Source organism: Magallana gigas, chromosome 1, assembly GCF_963853765.1.
Source record: "Magallana gigas chromosome 1, xbMagGiga1.1, whole genome shotgun sequence".
NCBI classification, from domain to species: Eukaryota; Metazoa; Mollusca; class Bivalvia; order Ostreida; family Ostreidae; genus Magallana; species Magallana gigas.
In genome coordinates this window covers 55,046,032-55,071,600 of record NC_088853.1, presented here as the reverse complement: position 1 = coordinate 55,071,600, position 25,569 = coordinate 55,046,032, and the positions used below count along the sequence as shown (strand labels likewise).

General features: G+C 33.4%; 2 protein-coding genes and 1 long non-coding RNA gene across 3 annotated transcripts; 1 reads left to right on the top strand and 2 right to left on the bottom strand.

The window, feature by feature from the left end:
• Positions 1-5,927: 5,927 nt before the first annotated feature.
• Positions 5,928-7,545, bottom strand: LOC136273952 (uncharacterized). The gene is made up of 6 exons (XR_010712188.1): positions 7,195-7,545; positions 7,064-7,099; positions 6,857-6,874; positions 6,601-6,618; positions 6,329-6,415; positions 5,928-5,972 (listed from the first exon to the last, which is right to left on the bottom strand). It is a non-coding gene; the product is annotated as an uncharacterized lncRNA (long non-coding RNA).
• Positions 7,546-13,893: 6,348 nt separating this feature from the next.
• LOC117684454 (uncharacterized) lies at positions 13,894-17,628 on the top strand. Its single transcript, XM_066086823.1, has 8 exons — positions 13,894-14,145; positions 15,210-15,349; positions 15,667-15,842; positions 16,119-16,304; positions 16,495-16,597; positions 16,757-16,972; positions 17,103-17,347; positions 17,611-17,628. The coding sequence occupies exons 4-8, from the start codon at positions 16,194-16,196 to the stop codon at positions 17,626-17,628; spliced, it is 693 nt and encodes a 230-aa protein (XP_065942895.1). The 5' UTR covers positions 13,894-14,145; positions 15,210-15,349; positions 15,667-15,842; positions 16,119-16,193.
• Positions 17,629-18,425: 797 nt separating this feature from the next.
• Positions 18,426-19,754, bottom strand: LOC117682096 (P2X purinoceptor 7-like). The gene is made up of 3 exons (XM_034448989.2): positions 19,620-19,754; positions 19,349-19,486; positions 18,426-18,936 (listed from the first exon to the last, which is right to left on the bottom strand). Exon 3 carries the CDS (start codon positions 18,919-18,921, stop codon positions 18,448-18,450), a length of 474 nt encoding a protein of 157 aa, XP_034304880.2. The 5' UTR covers positions 18,922-18,936; positions 19,349-19,486; positions 19,620-19,754; the 3' UTR covers positions 18,426-18,447.
• Between the last annotated feature and the right edge of the window lie 5,815 nt (positions 19,755-25,569).

The window sequence follows — 25,569 nt, the reverse complement described above, 5'->3', positions numbered from 1 at the left end:
CAGGCACCAGTTTCCTGAGAGCTTCCGAGGGTCGAACTGACATTTACAACGGTTAGTAGTTTTTTAGCGCTATACCTTTATTAGTTACGTAGTCGGTTCAATCTTTCTTTTTCTTTGTTTCATCCCGATTTTGCAATACCCTCCTAATTTTTTGATAAAAAATATCAATAACGATTTTTCCATATGTAAAAAAAATGTATTATTTAAAATACCTTTTTTTTTCAAAGTTACAAAAAGATATTAATCAAAGGAACGACCACAAAGGCGTCGAGCTGACATTTTTAAGGTTTTCCGCTCCCAGCGGAAAACCTTACTATTATTCTGAAAAATTTTCAAATTTCTTATTATTTTTTTTTCTTCTAGACGCCAACTTTGATCCTTAATATCTCGCTCGTTTGTTCACCGATTGTTTTGAAATTTTCAGGACTGATAACATGCCGCGTGATGTTGTCGTTGCATATTTTAGTTGAGGACAATCCCTATCCAGTTTTGAGTTATTCCCCTTGTAGTAAAATTTAACGACTTCTATTGTCCAGGGGGTTTAGCTTTAACGATGACTGGCAGAGTCTCAAAGATGGGCTGGTTTGGAAGCTAATACATTAAATTTGTGCGAGATATATTTTATTTATTTTTTAAATGCAAATAAAAGGGGTGGTATAGATTTTGAAACAAAGGTAAGAAAAAAAATCAAAAAAATTCGCGTATTTTCCGTGTTAGTTTTCTACGTGATAAAAATTTGTTATAACAGGTATTTTAAAAGTTCTTGGTCTTACCCAGACCTTTCATTCGGTATACCGAAAAAGGGGCTGGCCCTTATAATTAGGGAGTTAGAGGCGTCCAAAGTTTCTTGTCAATAACTTAAAAAGGAATAAACATTTCTAATGCATTATTGAAGCAAAGTTGTAAAGAAATTAATTTTGAATCCTTCTATAGTATTCAATTTAATGTTTTCGTAATTTATAGTCAGTATTTGCAGAAACAATTGTTGTCAGTTTGGTCCATTTATTGTGGGGGTGCACACGTTTATGAGGTTATGAAAGGGCTTCTTGTAATGCACTAACTGATACATGTAGCGCGCAAAAATAATTCCACATAAAATTCCCAAATGTTTTTATTCATATGTACATTTTCTTTTCATATAGATGAACCTCTTTGACCTTATTTTTGTGATCGGCTTCGGTTTGTTTCATAACTGTGCCCCTGTCTATATTTAGATGCATTACGAGACTCAGGTAACCGATCGATAGGAGAGTCGCTAGCTGTATTCAGGCCGTCGCTTAGACGACAGTGCATGTGCTTGTAGAGCTGGACGTACACGATTAACGCCCCACTGAGTTACTGTAACAGAGACATTTTGAATTGTTTCAGTACTGGGAGATGTGTTAATAAAATGGTTCCAATGCATGGTAATTAAATTCAACTTTTCTACGATACGTATACGCAGCCATCTTATAAAGCACAATGTGTATTATTGACATGACAAATGTACGCTGGCAATTCAATACGAACGCGGGATTGCTCCCGATAGAACAATTCTTTTAAAGCCAAAAAAAAAAAAAATACTGATTTGCGATGGATATAATATAATTATCATCGTGGAGATGATTTTAAAAAGTGAACTTAATATTCGTATACGATAATATTTGAATCCAAAGCCGCTAGTTTTAAGTTACGGTTATTAGGAATATTAATTATGACTTGCCCCGCGTTTCAGGTTTTTTACTTGCAAAACATCTACAAACGAAAATACCAAACAACCTTCAGCAGCAACTTATAAATTATTTATTCCATACACAATTCTAAAGAGGTGATTAAATAAATTTTATAAATGCTTTATACTTGTATTCGCTATCTTCCATGGAAAAAAGTGGCATGGAAAAAATGTTGTTCAATATTCAACAAATACGCTGTGGCCTTAGCATTCGAAAATAATTAACAAACTGTATATTGATAGATTGACATATCAACAAACATTCAAACCCGCAATGTGTTTTTTTTTACAAGTTCTATAAAATGTAGACTCAATGACTGAATTCTTTACCGTTTTCCGTCTGGGTTATTTTGAATCACGTGTGTACGTTATGTGTAGCCATATAGATGAACACTTTAAGTGTTTAATTTTTAAAAAAAATTGTGTACATGCAGAGCAATGCAATGCTAGGACAATTAAATTCCAACAATGTATATGGTGAGGCCGGTCAGACTGATACTGGTTCCGCTTGTTCTACAAATAGAGAATGTAAGACGAAGTATTTGGGTGTTATATTTTAAACAAATATAAGTATTGCTTTCTTTAAAGCTTGCATTACTCAACAAAGTATTTTATTGGAATCCTTCTTAGTTACCTTAGCTGCATATATGTACCGCTCGGTCTGTATCCCGGAAAAATTGACTACCATCCGAAATTTTTCATCCTTGCAGCTAACATTACCTTTAAAAATACATTTTAGAATTTGCCGCTGTTTATAAATTCATTAAAAAGACGCGCAGAATCAAGTGGTAATATGTCGTTTGATATCGGATTTATGACGTCTATTTATATTGTTTTCATTAAAATTATTTCATTATTTCAAGATTGTGGGTGGAATGAAATCAGTTTCACATGTTACATGACATAAAGATGTCCTCTCCCCACTTTTTCTCGCAGCAACTATTTTTTTAAAATTTACATAATAAAACTGAAGTATCATGGAGTTGCCCCCCCCCCCCCTTTTGGTAGCATGTAAAAAAATGGTATAAAAATCATGAAATTATGAGTGAAATTTTGAAAATTTTGGAAAATTCAATTTTTTTCTCTTTTTTTTTTTTATTTGTCAAGATTTGTTGGATGAGTTTGCCCCCCCCCCCCTCCCACACTTTCAAAAACGATGCTACATGTACGTGCTTGGAAATTACTCATTTCTTTATTCCCCTCTTTAATAAACAAAACAAACTAACAAACATAACCGATCCAGATAAATATAATTACATGTATCAAAAATAAACTTCAAAAACAAACTACACATTCATCCTTCACCCACAATATTGCCTTTTCGATATTTGTCATCGTTGTAGACCCGTATAACAATCTATTAAGTAGGTGCTTGTACGACAAAGAACCCCTTGCTGATCTACATTTTCATTAACGCATACAAAGAAAAATTATATTTTGATTTATTTTTGAATTTCTTTTGATGTAAAAAAAGGAGAAGAAATTGGTTCTCAGTCTCTCTGTATGCCTGTTTGTTAGCGGTTAATCCAAGTTCATTTTGAATATCCTTTTGTAATTTAAAAAATGCGATGTAAATTTTTTTTCATGCAATATTTCGGTTAAAGCAATGGAGAGTTGTTTCTTGAAATTGTATTAGACCATAAAATTGTAAAATGCTAACATTGAAAATTGTGCCCGATTTCTTTCTTTTTTTTAAGGTAAAACTTTATTGATTTAAAAAATGATTCTTTGAGACAAACAAATTGACATAATCAATAAGAGTTGACAATCTCTAACTGCAGGTCTGTAGATTTTAGTCAGAAAAAGAATCGGATGGACGACCTAGGACACAGATCGTCCATCCGAATTTCTTGAAAATTGCCATTATTTTCGTACGCGGACGCAGTACTCACCGAGACTAAATGGTTCGTATCTTAAGTTTTAAGTTTTAATTTAATAATTAAATAAAAATGGTTAAAATTACAGTAAAATTACCGGCATCGGTCTTCTCCGTGCGCGGATCTAGAAGGGGAAGGGTTCCAGACACCCCCCCCCCCCCCAGCGAAATTTCTTTCAATTACGTGTACATTATAAACTTACCAAATATGCCTCGCACATGCCTTGGCAAACTCAAATAACCGTCTGACTTTTCAACCCCCATCCCGGAAAAATTTTCGGATCCGCGCATGTTCCCCCTCCTCGAAATACAAAATTATTCTTCAAAACCCCCTGTAAAATTTCCAGGATCTCCGCATATATACTAAGAGCTTCATTGGCGCTTGTGTTCGATAAAAATGCGTGTAAAACGTTTGCCAATGGTCTTTTTACCTTCGTACCGGGCATAACCACAGTCCCACTCTGTGAATAAAATGCGGCGAATTAAACTAGAGACAACGTGTTAAGATCGGTATTTGCTTATAAACATGTAGTATCATCGTGCAAAAAGCACTGTTCAATTATAATTTTTTTCTTACCTTACTTGTAAAATTCAACATCTGTTTCGTAATTTTTTTCTCACAGTTTATTCTTCTTTATTTAGTGATTGACACTTTTCAGACTTTGTATGTGATTTCAAAGAGACAGAGTGTCATGTCTCAAGGACTGTTAATCTCTTAAAACAACATTGTGCAATTAACAGATTTTCATTTCTTGGACATCAAAGACTCATTGAGTTTAATTGTTTTATATCTGTGAAGCTTTCACTCAGCTTACTTATATCATTACCTGTCAATTAATACTCATTGTTAAGATTTGTACAATTGTCAATGCGCAGTCTGGAATATGGCGGCCAGCCCCGGCCACGTCCGACTCTCCCAGAGTCTTGAGTTCGGAGGCCACTACTGGCCATATCCGACTTATTTGTAACATGTCTGTCTGTTAAATTGTTGCAATGTTGCCATCGTTGAGTCTCGTCCAATAATGTGGAATCCTGCATCAATTGCTTGTTTATTTCTCTGGAACTGTATACTGGTGGACCTTCGGGAATACGGCAAACCTACTCTTCGTTTTAGTTTACGGCCCACAGCGCGCCACAACCTTATACCTTTTACACTTTACGCCAACATTCCCTCACCCGGTTCGTAATGCATACGACCGATGCAGATCCAGACGAATACTCTATCACCGTAAAATCTACGCGGTTCCAGAAATATAATACTTTGTTTCTCAGTGTTTACACATCTAATATTGTACTATGGTCAGCTGTCAATTTTTTGTAATACGTCACAAGTATGACGCAGCTACGACGGAAAACCTGATCGTTGCTTGCAACGAGCTCGTCTCTAGTCTTTTATATATTTTCTTTTAAATATAGAATGATATTAATAATTTTAATTTCTTTACTAATAGTCGTATATCAAATAATATTAGAATAAAAAAGTAAATGAATTATGTTTTGTATTGCTTTAAAAACAAAAATGAATATAGTTTCTTATAAAATAAGTAGTGATGGGTTTTTAATACAATAAATCTTCATGGTTACAAAAATCGAAGAAATTTCAAAGATCTAAAATAAATTGTCTTTCTGCTTAAACAGTCTTTAAACAATTTTCACAGGTTCATAATTAAAATACATTAACAGTGTGTTATAATAATAAATCATACTTTTATTTATTTCAATTCACTCAAGACATTATTGAAGAAATTACATAGATTATCGTTTATGAAAAAAATATGGGATCTAGAATATCCGAAGACGCTAATGGAAAAAATCCCCCCGTCTTTTACTAATAATTTAAAAAATTCAATTGCTGTTTGTTTAAGTAAAAAAAAAAAGTTTGGTTTTTTTTTTTATAAAATGAAGTTGTAAATATTTGATACAATTATTTTTTGCGGAAACAAATAAATCAATCATCATATTTGATGGGAAAAAAAATCAGAAATACCCAAGGACGCCATCGGAAATATCGGACACAGTGATAAACGGTTTTTGTACACATTGTCTTCTGTACATTTTCGTCCAAGAGATAGTTATATCGAAAAAATGATTTTTTTCCTAAACGCAAACTGAAATGTTACTTTCTTGAATATATTGAAAACTTTTTTTTTTCCAATGTGCTTGGAAATATGAGTCATCACCCCAAAGCAGAATTTTTTTTTAAACCAATCAATCCATTGCTCAGTCTCCAGATTTCTGGAACTATATATACCAGGTTTTTTTCTTTCAAGTAATTCAATTGCAATATACACAACTAACAATGCAAACACTTTTAAAAAATATTTATTAATTTTAAAACATGTCCATTTTCTCCTCCTGTCTGGGGGGAAGGGGAGCTCTGTTAATCTGAAATTAAATCAAACAAAATATTGCTAAATTCATAGGAAAAAAAATGCATTTTATTTATTTGTTTTTTTTTTCATTTATGTCTTTGAAATATTTGTTTGTTTATTTAAGTTTAGAAATTTATTCAAACAAAACACTGTTAAAGTCATGACAAAAAAAAATAGATTTTTTTTTAAGTTATATTTAATTTTTTTGTTTGTTAATTTTATGTAAGAAATTTAATCAAAGACAATACTGATAAATGCATGACCAAAAAAAAATTCATTTAATTTTTTTTTTAATTACATTCAAAATATTCATTTGTTAATTTTATTTCAGTGCATTCATTTTATTTTCAATCATCAACATAGACTTACTTTTCCAATCATTTCTCGGGCTCCTCGGGCTCCATCGCCGCGGTGGAGGTGCTGGCCGAGGCCATACTTGCGTTTCCCTCAAGCGATCTGAAATTTATTGTACACAATCCTCATCATTAGGTTAGAGAAATTTTTATCTAATTCATTAACATATATATATATATATATATATATATATATATATATATATATATATATATATATATATATATATTCGTGACAATAATATTCCCATTATATCTATCTTATTTCAACCTTAAATGTAAACTTACCCAAATACAGTGTCATCCCTATGTAAAAAAAAATAATATAAACCAAATAAAAAATAAATAAATATAGAATTAATAAATAAATGAAAGAAAAAAAGAGTAAAAATAGACTATCTAATGAAATACTAAATAAATATTTGTTAACAAATAACTGTATTTCATAGTTCTTAATTTACATACACGTAAAAATTTATCATTAATTTTCTCTTTCTTTCTTTTTTTTTAAATGAAATCGTTATTATATAAAATAATAACTCACAGCAGTTGTCTCTCGAGACTAAAATAAAATGATTAAAAGACAGTGTAAAGAAATGCGCAAAATTGGTTAGATAATGTTATACGTTTCTATGTACATAAAAGCATGAATAAATAACGTAAACATCAAAAACCATGACAATTAAAAATATCATACAGTTAGTATTTGATATAACAGATATTCTATGGTGATTAAAAAAGACATACATACCTACTGTCCAGAAGGCAGTAACTCTCCGTGGTTGAACTACGGGAAAAAGGAGGTGAAATTTGGAACTAAAAAAATCTATATATATTTAAAATTAAACCAAATGAAACATGTAAATTTGTTACGAAACTTACTCATCGCTAATTGAAATGATTTCGATCCTTTTCTTGTTAAATAAAGAAAAATTGTGTGATTATTTGTATTCAGTCGAGCATTTTACATATATAACCATTCAAACATTAAAAAAAAACATAACTCAGTGACAAAAATATTTTAATTTAATAAAAAAGAATCATACTAACGTTGGACGAATCGGCGCATTGGGGGGTAATTTAAATGAACATGAGAATTTAGGGTCACATTATATTTACTGCATACCACAATGTATAAATTACGAATTTAATATTTAAAAGGATAAAATCAAAATTAATTTACTGACCCAATCGGCACCGACGGAGTGGAGGGACTAAAGTTAAGAATATATGAAAATAATTAATATATACGTATATTTCTAAGATCATTTACAAGAAATTGTGTTTCATTAAATATAAAATGTACTAACAGGTTTCCCTTCCTCTTCTTTGACATCGGCGTGCTATATGTGTACGGACAGAATATGAAATGCTAATAATTTTGAGTGAAAGTTGAGTGTAGAATATATTATTTCTGAACAATAAAACAATTGAAACTTTTAATTTTGGGAAAAAAATACTAACCCTGGATGCTAGTGGAGTACTTTACATATGGGGGAAAAATGATGATCAATTTTATTTTTTTAAGTGTAAATCATAAAGAATAAAAATTTGGTAAAAGAAAACAGAACGGAGGTTAAAATCATATACACTGGAGAGTACGTTTTATTTCTAAAAACAACACAAACGACACTTACGAAGAAAGAAGTGGAGTGGCACACTGCTCCATACTTAAACCAAAAAAAAATGAAAAGACTAATTGACAACTTCGTTCTACATTCTATTACAAAAAGTATTTTCACACAAAGTTGCTTCATATTTCAAGTTATCCTTAAATTTACTTTTTTTACTTTACGGTTGTGAAGTTCTCATTGTAATGTGTGTTTATAAAAAATTGACTCACTTGTACCTAATTTTTAAAGTAAAATCGTGTTATTTTTAACCGGGATTTCCAACGGAGAAATCTGGTTATTAAAATGGTGAAAATGGCGGGCGGGCGGGCGGCTGCCAAAAGGGTACCCTCATTGTAGGGATAACTCCTCCTACAGTTTTCAAGATAGGAAGTTGTTCTTTTGCAGATCAATTGTACATATATCAGAGGTGTGCATAGTGCTAGGATTTTGAATTCTGATAATTTTTCGAAAAAATACCAGCTTTTGAACTTAGTCATATTTGGCAAAATATTGCATACAGGGTACCCTCATTGTACGGATAACTCCTCTTACAGTTCTCAAGATAGGAAGTTGTTCTTTTGCAGATCAATTGTACATATATCAGAGGTGTGTACATTGCTAGGATTTTGATTTCTGATAATTTATCGAAAAAATACCAGCTTTTGAACTTAGTCATATTTTGTCAAAATATTGCATATAGGGTACCCTCATTGTACGGATAACTCCTCCTATAGTTTTCAAGATAGGAAGTTGTTTTTTTTGCAAATTATTGTACATATATCAGAGGTGTGCATATTGCTAGGATTTTGAATTCTGATTATTTATAAAAAAAATACTAGCTTTTGAACTTAGTCATTTTTTAGGCAAAATGTTGCATATAGGGTACTCCATTTCACTGGATATGGGTTGACATGGATTATGGATACAGTTCACATAAAAGAAAACCCGGTTTGCTGTCACATTGACAGCTTTTCACTTGTTTAACTTTTTTTCTATTATCAATTACTCACAGACATGGCAGGTCGTCCAAGTCGCTAATCGCTTGCGCGAGATTTCTCATTACTTCACGCACTTCCCCGCAAGTACAGCAACTTAAAATTATATTTAAGAGAAATAAATAATTTTATCTCTATTTTTCTTGTGCGGAATTTACTAGTTTTATTTCTGAAATAAAAAAAATGAAACCAAAATCATAGGTAAAAAAAAAAAAAAATTACATTCCCATGTTTGAATCCTTGTGAATATATTCCAAAGACAATTTTATTGAGCTTTCTTTGGTTTTAATACATTATAATGCTCATTATAATTTAAAGAAATTTAGAAAAATATTATAAATCAAATTTCGAGGCAATTTGGGTTTAGGAAAAAAAGATGGAGGGGCCCATTATGCTTTCTTATCTTTTCTGAAACTCATCCGTTCATTTTTTATGCGACTTTGATTTTTTATTCTTTTGTTCATTTTTTTTTGTAATTATATTTGGTACTCCTGCTGTCAAATTTCGTCGGAATTTGATATGTATTATCACTATCTTAAAACTTCATCGTGAGAAAGGAATGAAGGAGATCGTTAGGTATTTGTCTCCTTAGAAATTGTCTAAATGACTTTTTGAAAAATGACATGTTTGCAAACTTAAAACCGTCAAACACGGCCACTAGGTTAATCACGAGTTCGAACGCGTGACATTAATTCCCTTACGCACCCTCCCAACTGCTTTGGTCTACAATTATTAACAGGGAATTTCAAATCAAATCAATTGTCGTTAAAATTAAAACAATTCATAAAACTTAAAATTATCGTAAAAGCGACTTTTTGTGTAATCAGTATCCTTGTCAGGTACAGAATGACCAAATAAGCAAATTTTGATTGACACAAATGTATGTCATAATGCTCAGACGATATACACAATACAGTGATTGTCTGTATACAGAGTCCAATAAAAATTGGTTATCATCACTTTTTATTTGTTCGGGATCACCCTAACCCGCACTGTTAACGGGTGTTAATGACTGATCAAAATATCACGTGAAAGGGTAAACTTTAATTTCATGATTAAAAGTTCAGAATTAGTGCATTTCAGTCATTCAATAACACTGCTACATAAAAGATCAGATTTTATTACCTCCTTAAAATGCATTTTGTGATTCTTTTTCTCTGTCTGTATGCTATTTGGAGGGGCATCGGGATGTGATATGTGTAAAATTGATTTTGGCAAAACTGCAACGTGCACTGGTGAGGATGTTTGTCCCCTTTATGCATCATACGTAGAGGTAGGATGTTTCATTCAATATATAACTACTTTAGTCCCGATCGTACAATTAAGAATTCGGGGTAATTGCAGATCTATTGCACAGTATGTACATTTATGCAAAGAGACCCAGATCAAAGACATAGTCATGCTGGACTCGACGGAGAAAAATCACAGGTGTAGAGGTAATTATTTTTTTTATTTCTTTTACACGGGTCTCTGCGCTCACACTTCTAAGGTTAGACCGATCATAAGAAAACACCGATCGTGAGAAAACTCCGCCCCCTGTCACTTTTATCCAATGAATAAGTACAATTATTTGCCGATCGCATCACCTTTTTTCATTCGCAATGGCTTGCAGATTTTTCAACGGACGGCCTGTGTGCCCTGGTAATAATCTTTAAACATTTTTTTTAATCAAAATAAGGAAAGCGGAAAATACACATATCTTTAAAGTTATTAGCTATTGTTTATTATGTTTTTTTCTCCCGATAGACGACGCAACCACCGCGACTATGCCGGCAATGTGTAAGTATGTGCATGATTGAAGTTATTGATCTTGTTTTATTTTTTATTTGTTGAATATTTTCTCGGGTGCAGAAACACCTAGAAATTGATTTTTGCATTTTGATATTCAATTTTTAGCAGATACTTCCTCTGTTCAACCCTCCTTAAGTCAACATGTCTCAGACCAGTCGACCGTACAACACACCATTTCAACACGTACATACTCTCAAACTGTCACAGCGACCCCATTTACCAACATTGATTCCACACTTACAATCCATATCAGTACCCCGCATACTTTGACATCAGACATCACTACATCACATCATACGCGCACCGCAGACAGCAGTAAACTGTCTACTCGACCCACCATTCTCCGACCACACAGTGTACAGACATATCTACATCACATTATACGAGCACCGCAGACAGCAGTACACTGTCTACTCGACCCACCATCCTCAGGCCACACAGTACACGCAGACTATTGTGACCGCGTGGATTTTACGGTGCTAAAGAATTCTTCTGGGTCTGCATCGGTCGTGTGCAGTACGAACCGGGTGAGGAAATGTTGGCGTAAAGGGTATAAGGTTGTGGCGCGCTGTAGGCCGTAAGGTAAAAATGAAGGGTAGGTTTGCCGTATTCCCGAAGGTCCACCAGTATACAGTTCCAGAGAAATAAACAGGCAATTTATGCAGGATTCCGATTTTATTGGCCGAGACTCAACGATGGCAACATTACAATAATTTAACAGGCAGACATATTACAAACAAGTCGGATATGGCCAGTAGTGGCCTCCGGACTCAAGGCTCTGCATGGGCGAGTCGGACGTGGCCGATGCTGGCCGCCGTATTCCAGACTGGCGATTGACAATTGTACATAACTATTTATAAGAATCTGAACAATAAGTATAAATTGACAAGTGATGACATAAGTAAGCTGAGTGAAAGGTTCACAGATGTAAAATAATTAAATAAACTCAATGAGTCTTTGATGTCCAAGAAATGAAAAACTGATAATTGCACAATGTTGTTTTAAGAGATTAACAGTGCTTGAGACATGACACTCTGTCTCTTTGAAATCACATTAAGAGTCCGAAAAGTGTCAATCACTAAATAAATAAGTAACTTTGTAAGAAATAAACTGTGAGATAATATTACGAAACAGATGTTGAATTTTAAAAGAAAAGTCCAAAATAAAGTTTTAATTAAACAGTGAAGAACTGCGATCGCTAACGCCCGTTTCCCGCCTACATTTTACATCCAAATATTTCGGAATTCCTGTCAGATATTCAAAAACTAAGTTTTCTACTAAAAAGTATAATCAAATCCTAATCAATTTATATCAAAATAAAATTTGAAATCAATTATTCTTTTTTAAACAAAAGTTTTGCTAACACGGGGACTAAAACAATTTCATTGAAATCGGTCTCTATGAGTGAGGAAAATATTATTTAGCGGCCAATATGTGCATAAAAACTTAATAATAACATATTTACGATATATATTAAAGTAAAACTTCATATTAATTCATATCTGTTAATTAGTTTTCAAAAATTTACAAAGCATAATTCTTTTTTTGGAATGTATTGCGGTCTGTAGACATATGTCCCCCCCCCCCCCCCCGTGAAACAACAAACCCTTTGGTAAAAATATGCTAAATAACAATAATTAAAACCCCTCCAAATGAATTTTTGTTTCACGGGGGGGGGGGGGGGGGGGAAGATGTTTTAAAAAACATTTCCGTTTTCCGTTATTTTCTATTATGAAATGAGCTATTTTAACCCAAATTACAAAGTTATCTCTCTTTGTTTGACCAAATCATTTATATTAAATGAAAATATACATAAATGTTTACATTATTATAAAAAATTAACTTTAATTAGACAACTTTCAAAAAATGACTTTTAGTTAGGCGGCTAGACAATGCTATCGTTCGCAGTCCTTTTGCACGGTGATACTATCATCATTTCTACTTTAATTACTAACATTTTAATACATCACATTCCGTCAACATCAATACTGATAGAAACATAGAACATACTCCGTCGACAGAGGACGTAACAGATACCACCCAGCCAGGTACATGTACAACGATCCACCAGAAAAGAGACAACGACACAATCCGTAAAAAAGTACACAATTGACAAACTTTACTTCTTGTGGTTGTTGACATTATTTCCTTTTGTATCAGCATGCGTGTGGTTTTATAAAATCAAGAGAAATCAAAAGAAAGCTAGAGAAAACCTAATGCGTATGTCTGATGACGACAGCTTGGACGCTTATTCGCCGACTAATTCTATAGATAGAAATATCTTATATCGCTTTTTACATGACCAAACTCAAATAATTTTATAACTCGTCAATTTTCATGCCATTCATATCTAGATATATGCATAAGTATATAGTTGTAACACTTCAATCAGAAGATTTGCAACCCAAAACGATATTTTTTCAAGGATTTTAAAATTAAGGTTATAAAGTAAACTTTTCTTTACAACGGACCTTGCCATAATTTGTAATTCAGATATTATAGTTTCTCATCATTGTGATAAATCATTTAAGATTTGTTTGTAATTTGACATGTATATTTTTTATACATACATGAAGACTGTAAATTAAAGCTCTACTGAAGTCATTTAAACGACAGGCCACTGTCAGCCATATTAGTTTCTATAGCCCTAATATCTGCCAACCAGGTACTACCCAGGTGAATGGTCACGCGCGAATGATTTTGCTGTGATTGTCAACGTGTTCGGATCGCATCGGCTAATACAAAAGGCATACTAAAGAAAAAAATAGTACATAGAATTTCCGGTGTATGAAACATACGACAAAACGCAAAGGTTTCCGAAATGCCCCGAGTTCTGAAATAAAATAAAATACATGTACTTTACTACTCATTTTTGACGTTGAAGAACTGCAGGCAACACACAGGCCCCAAGCGCACGACAAGGAAGAATTCTATTTCGAATACCTACAGACCTATCGGTTCTCAATTCCAAAATTTCAGGTAAGAATTATTTTTTAAAAGCATATCGGCTTACACTGTACCTTTACATGCATTCAATTGAAAAAATAACGACGAAAACATGAAATAGATATAGTTTGTAAAAGTGTTACAGAATTCAACACGAACCGAGAAAAGCCACGCGTCTACCTCCAGCACGTACTGTTTACGATATACTCTGCCCATGCGCAGAGCGGTGACTGAAAATGAAAGTAGGCCTACATCGAAAACGTGTAAACACAAGGGAGAAATTATTAGTTATTGCTTCAAGAAGATGAACGCTTACTAGGATAGACACGATTGGAATGAAGTTTTATATAAACATAAATGTTGCTTTGGATGGCAGTTTAGACTCTATTTTGTATTGTAGCAGTGTCATAAATATGGATTTTGACAGAGATGTCGACGATAATGTTGATCATATCCATGGTGAAGACGAAGAAATGGAAGAACAGTATGTAAGTAACTTAGATATGACAAGCTTATATGTACGCCCAAATTCTTATTTCCAGTTGAAGAGCAGTATATAAATAACAAGCTTGTTCGAAATATATGACGTTTCCCTGGCCTATTTATGATTTTTATATAATGTCCATGTCTGGCATGTTTTTCTGCAATGTAAAATATCACACAAAATATCAGATTTGTTTTCAAAGCCAGGAAAACATCAGATGTTTCGGTCTAGTACCAAAAGATGTGACAAGTTTACATGTTATCTCTAATACATAGTTCACTGTACATATATGTGAAGTTTCAACAAGTACTGTTACTGTTTTTCACTAAAGGCCGAGGTAGAAAATTCATAAAATTTATACCAAAAGCATTCATTTGATCATGATACTTTTTTTTTAATTTGATATATCAGCTGATAATTCATATGGGTATTGCACATGGAATAAAATAAAAATAAAATAAAAAATGAAGTAATATAATCACGCAGAGGAAAACATAATTATATAAAGGGTAGGGGTGTATCATATGTATGTTTTAGGCTTAGTATTTGTTCATTGTAATAGTGCTATGTATAGTATAATTAACACAGTGCCAAATACTTTACAACCATACCCCAGTATATAAGTGCTGTAACAACCATACAAGCTATATAATTATACTTTGGGAAAGGGCCCCCATTGGAAAATTCAAATATAAGCTTTCAAGCTCTTGTGGGTTAATTATTCTGGTATCATATTAATTTGTAATGTCTTTTCAAGTACCATGTCTTTCAAATTATTTACATTACCATGATGCATACTATGTACAATATGTATTTTTATATTCATGATGACTTGATACCAAATTTATCTATCTACTTTTAATTTGTACATCTAGCTGTATATACATACGTGTATGATTGCAGTTTTACTCTATACCTTATGTAAATATTCATTTTGAATTAGCTTACGTAAATACCACATTGAAATACAAAAATCTGAACATTATAGTCAATATATATTTGTTTACACATCATGCACATATGGAATAAATTGATCATGTTATTCATATTACATTACATGTACTACAGGATAATACTGATGAAGTAGAAAATATCATAAAGGAGATATTTGGATCATCTGATGATGAACATGATGAAGAAGATGATGGTGGCAGTGATGATGGTGATGAAGAAGAAAAAGGGAATGAAATGTGGCAAAATATATCCAGGTTTGTAAATTGTAAGGCTTGCATACATTGTACATCATAAAAATATGTTAAACTTTTTCTATCCTTGATACTCATAAATAATTATACATGTAACATGTGCATAATAACTCTCTCTCTCTCTCTCTCTCTCTCTCTCTCTCTCTCTCTCTCTCTCTCTCTCACATGACAATCTTGAAAGTAACACTCTTCACTCTGCAGTGATATGTTATCCTTATTTTTTTTATATACATATTATCACATATATATAATATATAATATCTATCATAATTGTCTGGTAAAATATATAATGTATATGTATTTTCTTTAAAAATCAACAGTGATAAAGACCAGGAGGAGATGAACATATTGTCCGATAGAAGATTTGTTGTTGGGGAGAGGATTGGACCTATTCAAAAGGAGCACCTGTAAAGAGTGTGGCGATCCTATCATTCAATCCTCCATTGTTGAGGCAGAGAAAATAGCAGCAGGAATAAAGTATAAATATACCTGCACTGTAAGTTATCATAAGATAAATAAATGGCCACTACCTAATTTTTTACATAAATATATGTCAATAACTCATATTGTATAATATAAAATTTAAAAAAATAGTTTTGAATATGTGCTATGAAAAAGTTATTAATTTGTGGAGGATGTTAGATTGGCAATGAGAGGTACCCATATATAATTATATATATACATAATGTAATTTGTTTAGTACTCACTTGATCATTTTTGTAATGTTATATTTGAAGAATTTCACATTTACTAATGATTATTATTGAAACAGAATGGTCATGTTGGAAAGTGGATCTCAACACCATTTTATGGAGGCAGGAGTGCTGTTGCAATCCTGCTGCAACTAATGGTACTTCTGTCAGGAGCATCATGGGATCAGGTCAACATGGGTGCAAAATTTATTAATCTTGCAATTGGATCAGCAAGACAATTCTATAGAATGCAACTTCAATACAGAGTATGTTGCAAGTATTGATTTTTTTTTATCGTTCGAAGGTTTACCGGTAAATATAAATTGTAGATTCATACTTGCTAGTATTATTTTTATGATGTTATCCTTTTTTCATTTTCATCTAACATACTAGTGCATGTGCCATGATTGTCAAAAAGAATGTATCATCAAGTATGCTAAAAATCTCTTCAACTAGGTTGCAGTACAGAAAGTGTTCACTAAACACATGGAAGATATTGGTGACAAACTGAAAGAGATACCCCTGAGCCTGGCTGTGGATGTAAGATATGATACTCCAGGTAACAGTCTTTACATTTACCTCTATACTATTGCATTATTGTGGACAATTTACTGAATACGTTGCCAGGCATTCATTTAGACAGACTGTGATTTTATTGCCTTGTTGTTTAATTTACTGAAAACATTTTCTGAAAAATATATTTTTTAACATATTTAAGGGTTTTGTGCCAACAAGTCTACAGCTGTCTTCATGGATGTAAATTCAAAACACATCATACATTTGGAGATTGGAGATTCTCGGGAGGTTGGACGACACAGTCCTAAAATGGAGAGGCTCCTGATTGAGAGAGGTCTCAACTACATTCTAAATGTATCACCGTATGTAGTGTGGGAAATAATTTCTGATGCTAGCAGAAATATAATTTCCATGATGCGTAAGTATATATACATGTATTTTACATATAAATATTGTAAGAAATATTATAGTGTGTAATTTATTCACCATTATATATCTACTTCTAAAAGGAAAATTTTGAAAATATAACTACTACATGTATATTACAGGCACTGACCCCTTCAAACATCTGCAGCACAGTTTAGACATCTGGCATAAAGCAAAGAAACTGGCCTTTCTGCTTGGAGAGATAGCCAAGAAGGCAGCAAACAAAGACTTACTACCGTGGATTCGTCCAATTATTAACCATTTTTGGTACCTGCAGCGCATCAAAAGGGAATGTAGAAAAGTTATTGAAAAAGTGGTTTGGCATTCTCCATCTTATCACCAACCAACACATTTGGCCTGGGGGAAGGTAATGTTGACAATTTAATTTGTATCAAATTGTGTATGATTCACTAAGATAAGATAATATTAAAATATATTACATTTCTATGATTGCAGATGTCATCATACTGAAAATAACTTGGAGTCCTTATCTTCAAATAGAAAATGGCTTCATAGAAATTCTTCTGCTCTTCAAGAACTAAGGTAGGTGAACTAGAATGTACATTTCTGTAATATTCATTACTGTACTTATGAAAAAGCAATAATTGTAACCACATACATATATTTTAGGAAAGCAATAACCAATAGGGATTGGTGTGGAAGTATGGCATTCTGTGTCAACTGCCGGCAAACTTGGGCAATTGAAAACTTTTTTAGCCATACCCTTTTACACTATGTTCCAAAAAGAGTGTCCTATAGCTATGATTCCTACACCATAAGAAACATGCTAGCTGTAATGGTCCATTACAGCTAGCATGTTTCGTATGGTGTAGGAATCATAGCTATAGGACACTCTTTTTGGAACATAGTGTAAAAGGGTATGGCTAAAAAAGTTTTCAATTGCCCAAGTTTGCCGGCAGTTGACACAGAATGCCATACGTCCACACCAATCCCTATTGGTTATTGCTTTCCTAAAATATATGTATGTGGTTACAATTATTGCTTTTTCCATCTTCATAGGCTACCACAGGTCACAGAGAGTGGTTTGCCCTATGTTTATTCCCACTTTTCACGGAAAACAAAGCAGTGGGTTGCATATGAAAAGAAGTCAATCAAAGAATACTCCTACATTCCAGGTACCAGTAGATACATGCTTTGGTGATTTTTATACTTCCTTATTCTCCTGACTATATGAACCACTAGTAATAGTGTAGTATTACCGGTATATGATGATCAGAACTTATTTTGGCATTAAAGAAAATTTATTATTTGTTTTCAGGACTCATTATAACCTGCATGAAAGAAATATATGGGAGATCTTGTGCGGGTTATACAAGGACTAGGCAGTCAAAAGATCTTGACAACATATCTGCCAATTTATCCGGATCAGCAAATCCTGGGTCTCTGGTTTTACTTGCAGAAATGAAAAGCAGAAAAAAATGAAGTAAGTTTTTCACCAATAAAAATTTATTCTGAGTCTGAATTTGCGGAGTGGTAGCCCCTATATTGTCCATTTGCTTGAGGAAATCTCCTCCTGATTGCCACGCACACACATGAAGGCACTGGCACTCTCCTGCCTGCTCCCAGGGTACTGTGTTGCCATAGCACAAAATTCCTGTACGCTTGGTTCCGGAATGTAGATTGAGCGAATGAAGGTTCAAGGTTGGTACGATAACTCCAGTTCAGAATGTTGGCAATCTCCAAGACATCATGCCTCAAACACAGATTTCTGAATTCTGGTTTTAAAGTTATGCATGGAGATTGGCAACAACATAGGTTCATGCGAGGATCGTCAAATGCTTGACATCGCCCACATGAACACCATGCTATTTCTGAGCTTGGGTTATTGTCCTGCCTTGAACCTTCGATGAAACTTTTCATCAAGTCTGGTTCAGCTTCAACTGCTCTAATTAGAACTTGGCGTAGTGTCTGCTCATTCATTTCTGAAATAGTTTCCTAAAGTAAAATAAATATCATTATTTAATTTGGGAGGATGAAAACAAAACAACTTGAAGTATATCTGAAGTGTATCATTTGATAGAAAAGTATCACTGAAATGCTGATTGTAGTCATTGAACAGTAATGTACAGTTTCAGAAGGCAAGGAAAGTTGTATATTGCTGTAAAAGTATAAGAGACTAATACTGTAAATGTATTACATTTGGCTGTGTATTCTATTTAGCGTCTTTGGCGGAAAACGCATCCGCTAAATCAAGTACATCGCCAAATGTAAAATATTTAAGTAGATAAAAAAGTACATTCGGACATGCGCTAAATCAAATCCACGCTAACTTGTTGAAAAATCGTATTCCCCCAAATATCGTACACACTAAATATGATACGTTTACAGTAACTTCATAAATACTTACTCGCAATGTTGACACTGTCTCAATGTCCTGTCTATTTTCAGGACTAGCTGCAGCCTCCAAGACTTCATTTCGGCTCGGAATATTTCCCCTACTCGAGTTGCGAATGCTCTGTGAGGCGTAAGGGTGATAGCGTGCAGGCTACAATCAGAAACAATTATTGTAACATTTACAAAATTTATCCCTTCTGATCTAGGAGGACCTCATCGTGGTAGAAGGGTGAACATCGAAATAGATGGCCAACACTCCTAGGAGAAGAATTGATTTTACTTACTTCCTCATTTGTGGATGTTGTCTTGAACTGACAACATGGGTTCCGACAATTAGTGCAACCTCTCCTCTTGCATGGGCAACTTTTGCACTTCCCCCTGTTTTCACAGGGACAACAATGCTGAATAAAAATGTTAAAATTTACTCATTAAAACATATAATATTCATGTAGTTTTGATGTATGATGTATGAATTCATTAAAAGGTTTATGTTTTTTATAATATATTTTTATGTATAATATTATAATGTATCAACAGAATAGAGTTTCAATATGTAAAAGTTTTTAGGGTGCCCATGTCTGTAATATTAGTAATTATAACTTTTTAATTTTGTATGGTATAGATAAGAGAGAAAATTCAGCATTTTTTTTACATCTATCTTTTTTTATGAAGTGTGCTTACTACTTGTATGTAGAAAATGAGAAACATGAAAACTTGTGTATTCTGAACATCAATCTAATATTTATGAAGCTTGCATATGTGTTGTATGTAGCTGATGTTTATTGAAATATGATTATGATTTACTTCAGATAATAATTCCTGTTCTGTCATGAATGAAAAATGATATTATTCTACCATATCATTTTTATTGAATAAAGGCATTTTATTGCATATTTATTTAGTTCCTGTTAAAGATAAAAGAAGGTATTGATAACAGCAAGATATTTTTCATTGGCAAGTTTACATGTGTATATGGCAGAAAATATACATTCCATTTGATTCTTTTGTGATGATGCATAAAAAGAATACTATTTAGCAGGTTTATTCTAACATAAATGATCAGACATGTTTTTTATTATCACAAAATCATATATATAGCTCTCGTTATGAAAAAAATGACCTAGGAATGGCTAGGATTATTATTTATTTATGATACAAAAGTACATACCCCCCCCCCTTCCCATAATCAGAGGACTTGGAGCGTAAAATCTAACCTTTTTGTTAGAATAAAAAAAAATGGGATAACCACGTAAATTTACAATCCAAAACGATTATATTTAATTTATATCCTATCAAATATATGTTAGCATCATATTGAAAAATAGTTTCCTTTTTTTTTTTTTTTTTAAACGAATAATTGCTTCTCCCCGATCAATGCTTTCAAACACTTGTCAGAAACAAGCATTTCGTTCACACAGAGTATGCGTGCGTGCATGACAGACATGATAAGTGTAAATACATTTGAAGTGAGCACATTTGCGTGTTGGTGTTCTTTATTGCTTGAGTGTAATGTGCATTTTTATGCAAGACTCTTACATTGGATGCCATGACTTGTTGCAAACTTCTCAAATTCTTCTTCGCGATGCGACCGCGGTCTCTAGGCCTATGCACACACCGGCACTTCGTCACCTTGTCGAGGAGTACACGGGTACTGTTTATCGACGAATGCGCTCATGGGTGACGAAGTATAGGGTCTATATATGGTTAGCAGATAACAATAGAACACCAACTAATATGGCGTCTATCGATAAAATATGGCGGCTGATTGTTTACATTCGTTGCTATTTTATGATGTCAGTAGAGCTTTAATTGATAAAACCGAATGTGAATAAAGAATGGATAAATTAGGGCCCCTTATTTTGGGATATGGATTGATATGATTTGCATAAAATATTTTCTTCAAGAAATTGCAGTAAATAATGGTGTAGAATTTTTAGATAAATTCATTGCTCTTTTTTCTAAGCGGAAATGTCAATTCTCAAAAAACTATTCCAGAAATTAAAAAAAGTATCAGAACATCAAGCAGAAAGATAAAATACTAGTATATCTTGCTAAATTTAATTGAAAGTTTTATTTAAATTATTTATGCAGTATATAGCTTACACAAAATAATGATTAAGTTATATCGAATAATCAAAACATAACTAGGTAGGTTTATTTTATATTGTTTTAAAAAACTAAATTGCATCAACTTTGATGAACTTAATTGCAGCAAATGAAAAAAAAAGAAGCGCCATCTTGCATCCAAGAAAAGAAGCCCTACTCTCCCAAACTAAGTGAACAACTTTTTTTGGATAACTTGAAGGCAGACCAAGTTTATGCTCTTCCATGTGGAATAGACACTGCAAGTGGTAATATATAATTGATAATACATGCAACAGATTCATAACTATGTTTAATTTGTTTATACACCAATCAAGAATCCTTAGGATTCCTTTGTTTCTTTTGTTAATAAATCAAACTGTCACATTCAATCCATTCAGATAACAACTTAAACAGTTAGTTTTTGTATTTTTCTTTCAAAATGTTTTGTTTTATAATGTGTGCTCTTCTTATCGGAAACATATCAGCGGTATGTGATTTTTGTCAGCCTAGTGCCTTAGGTTCGCTTTGCAGTGGTGAAATTGTTTGTCCGACACAGACTAAAGTTGTAACTGTACAGTGTAATGTGAAACAAATCATTTCCAGTGAACCCATCGGACATTTATTAATTCAGGGTTTATGTGCTCCTATTGAAAATTATGTACATTTTTGTTTGGAGAATAACATACGGGAAATTGTGATGCTGGATACAGATTCACCCGTCCTACACTGTCCAGGTAATCTTTTGTTTAGAAATCATTCTGTCGCATGCGCGGATCGAGAATTTTTTCCCGGGGGGGGGTGTCCGAAGGATAATTGTGTTTGCCAGGGGGGTGGGGGGGGGCGAGGCATATTTGCGATAATTTCACTATGTGATTTTAATAATTTTTCAATTTCCATTTCTTTTTATAAGGTGGGGATTGCCTCATATAATTTTATCCTTTGTATCTATCTTTTCTGTCTTTCTCTAAACATAAGAAGTACCGTCTTGTGGGAAAACTCCGCCTCCTGTCAGTTTTACATACTTTCAACCAAATCGCTACCTTGTAAAATACTGCTGGCTACAAAGGATTGTATGCGTGACTCGTGATCTCACATCAAATAAGCTTGGTATCTGTACTTTGATTACCAATTGTCAAATTGAGTTAAATCTTAAATACAAAATGTTTTGCAAGTGGTGACTGCTTAAGAGAGAAATGCCAGTGGTCAGAGTACAGCAGTTAAAAAAGACTATATATTATTTAGTGTCATTTCGGTAATTTCAGGTGTTATTTCGGTAGCCCCTGTCATTTCGGTAATTCGATGTACCACTGGAAAACGAATTCGAAACTAGGAAAATGGAGGGGTGTTGAAATTATACTATCTTCGTAATTAATCCTTCAATTTTTCGATAGTTTGATACCACATTTTAGAAGTACAATGAAACATGATTGAAACAAATAAAAAATTCAAAAGTTTATAAGTTGCATCAGAGACATAAATAACAGAGATTGGCAACTCCGCCATTAGCGTGTTTTAATGTTGAAAAATTTCACGGGACCGACCTTACTTTGAGAACTACTTTATAGTATACTGAGACAATGATCTTAAACAAAAAGTATACTGTTTTTTTTAATGAAAAATAGGCATAGGTTTTAGACATTTTTGAAACAAAAAATAGAAAAATAAGATTAATATATATAGAAAATATATTGGCCAGCCAACTGCCTTCTAAGACACAAACTCATGAAAATATAATATTTTGAATGTTTAAGTAATAGGTTATAGCTGTTATATTTCGATATAATTGTTTATTTGAAAGATATACTGATTTTAACTGAGAACACTTTACAATAGGGACCGCGAGATTTCGATCAGTTATTTCTGTCTCTGGTTTCATATAATGCTGCAAGTGACAAGAAATTGTTTTACTAGAGGAAAAAACTATCTATACAAACCTTAATGCCCACACACGACTTCTCACTTCCGATTCTTCACTGCGCGGCAACCGCCAATATCACATTCGCGAGTCGACATACAAGCCTATTACTTCCCGCCAAATTTATCATACGAATCAATCAGAGGTGTTCCGATAAGGAAGGAGTTTCCGGGTGATTTGTTTTGGGGAAAGCGCGACAACTCGTAGTGAGATAATAAAAAAAAATAGAGAGAAATTGCTTGCTGGTTTATAAACATAATTTACGCATGCGCTTTCGAAAAATGCATGTGGTAGAATTATGGGGAATGACGGTATGCCCCATAAAACGTACTATTCCCCATAACGTGGGTGCTATATCAGAAGTCAGTCCCCATAAGACTAGGATTTTGAGTGCTCTCTCTCTCTCTCTCACGCACACTTTAAGATGATTTTTTTGCTCGTTGCAGAGTACAAAGTCTAGGGGGTCCAATTTATTATATAACTGCATGTTAAGCGGTATGATTAGAGAGAGAAAAAGAGAGAGGTGGATGATAGATTTTGGAAGAGCGAAATAGAAAGAGAGAAAAGTGAGGGGGAAGAGAAAGCGTTAATATTTGTTATTCTGTTCTACATCATATTCAAAATTACACTTCAAAACAATAAGGTCCTCATTTTTTTAGTACTTTTGAGAAACACTTAACAAAACCGTTGATTTTTTTTTTATTAACGGATATATATCTGCATTTTTTGTAATATTGTTGACAGCTGCTTCCAACCTTGCTTTGCATAAGCCTGCAACACAATCATCAACGTTTACATGGTCAGAAGTTGGACTGAACTACTCTGCCAATCTGGCAGTTGATGGCAACAACGGTACAGACCATGCCGTAGACAAGTGTGCCAGCACAGAGGGTGGAGAAAAAACACCGTGGTGGCTGGTGGATCTGAAGGCTGTGTATTCCATCAGATCTGTCAGAATATTCAATAGAGGAATGGACGAGTAGGGACAAGGTAAGGGTAAACAGAAACATTGTTAAACGAACTATCTGTATAGTCTACAAAGTAACGTCATAGTAAAACGACGTCAAATAGTAAAGTACAGCTTTGATTACATCAGTGTAAATAAAACGAGGGGAAAACCCTTTTATCTTTTACATTTTTATTTTCAACAAGAAGAAATACTGTATATATAAGGAAAAAGCAATCTATGCAGGTTTTCGAATTATTAGTAAGCAGTTTCACATTAATATATGTTTTTCGTTTTAAATAGATGTGTCAGACCGGCTGCGGAATGTTACCGTCATTGTAGGGCTGACAGAATCTGATGTGAACACTCCTTGTGGTTTCGTTGCTGGTCCCGGTACTCTGTCACAGCTGGTCGTCATCGACTGTCCGACATTACCACAGGGGAGATTCGTAAAAATCTCCATAATCACTGAGTATCTCACTCTTTGTGAAGTGGAAGTGTTTGGATACTCTGTCTAATTATTATTGCTAATGTCGAAACGATTCTCTTTCCGACCAAATAATTATGTATGTGTTGAGGTGAGGTTTTCAATAGCCGAATGTTCAGTTTTACATCTGTAATAAAACTTTCTATTTAATGATTGCTTTAATTGTTTTTAATTTATAAAACTGCAAGCAGATTATATACAAATGAAAAGCGTTATAAACTATTTTATCACGAGTATAGTATACCATCCGTGTTATAAGCCTTTGCTTTTTCAAACGAATGATGTTTTATCAAATACTTCCGGGCCGACACAGCATAGTTGCAGGTCTTTAGCTCCCGGTCTTAAATTAATTGAGATGGACGACCAGGGAGCTACAGTGCCAACCATTGAAAAAAATTTGTATTTATTGCCCACAAAAATCTGCAATAGTTTTGGACTGATTACTCTTATTTATACGCAAATTCTGTGAAAACAACGAATATCATTTAATTTTGCATGCAGTTTACTACTGATACCGTCTTTTACTTGCCTCAGACTTTCTTCAAAGGACGCTATACCGACCTCGGAAAATAAAGAATGTTAAATTTTCAGCGAGATCGAGAGTCACCATTTTAACATCTATACAAACTGCACCACATCTCTTTACAGGGCTGGTAATGGTGGTTTAAAAGAGACGATATCAGTAGTAAATTGCATGGCAAATTTACTGGTACTAATTGTGTTCACAGAATCATTCCAATACTAGCGCACGTTTACGTTCGCAATAAATATACAGTTTTTTCAGTGAGTGGCACTGTAGTT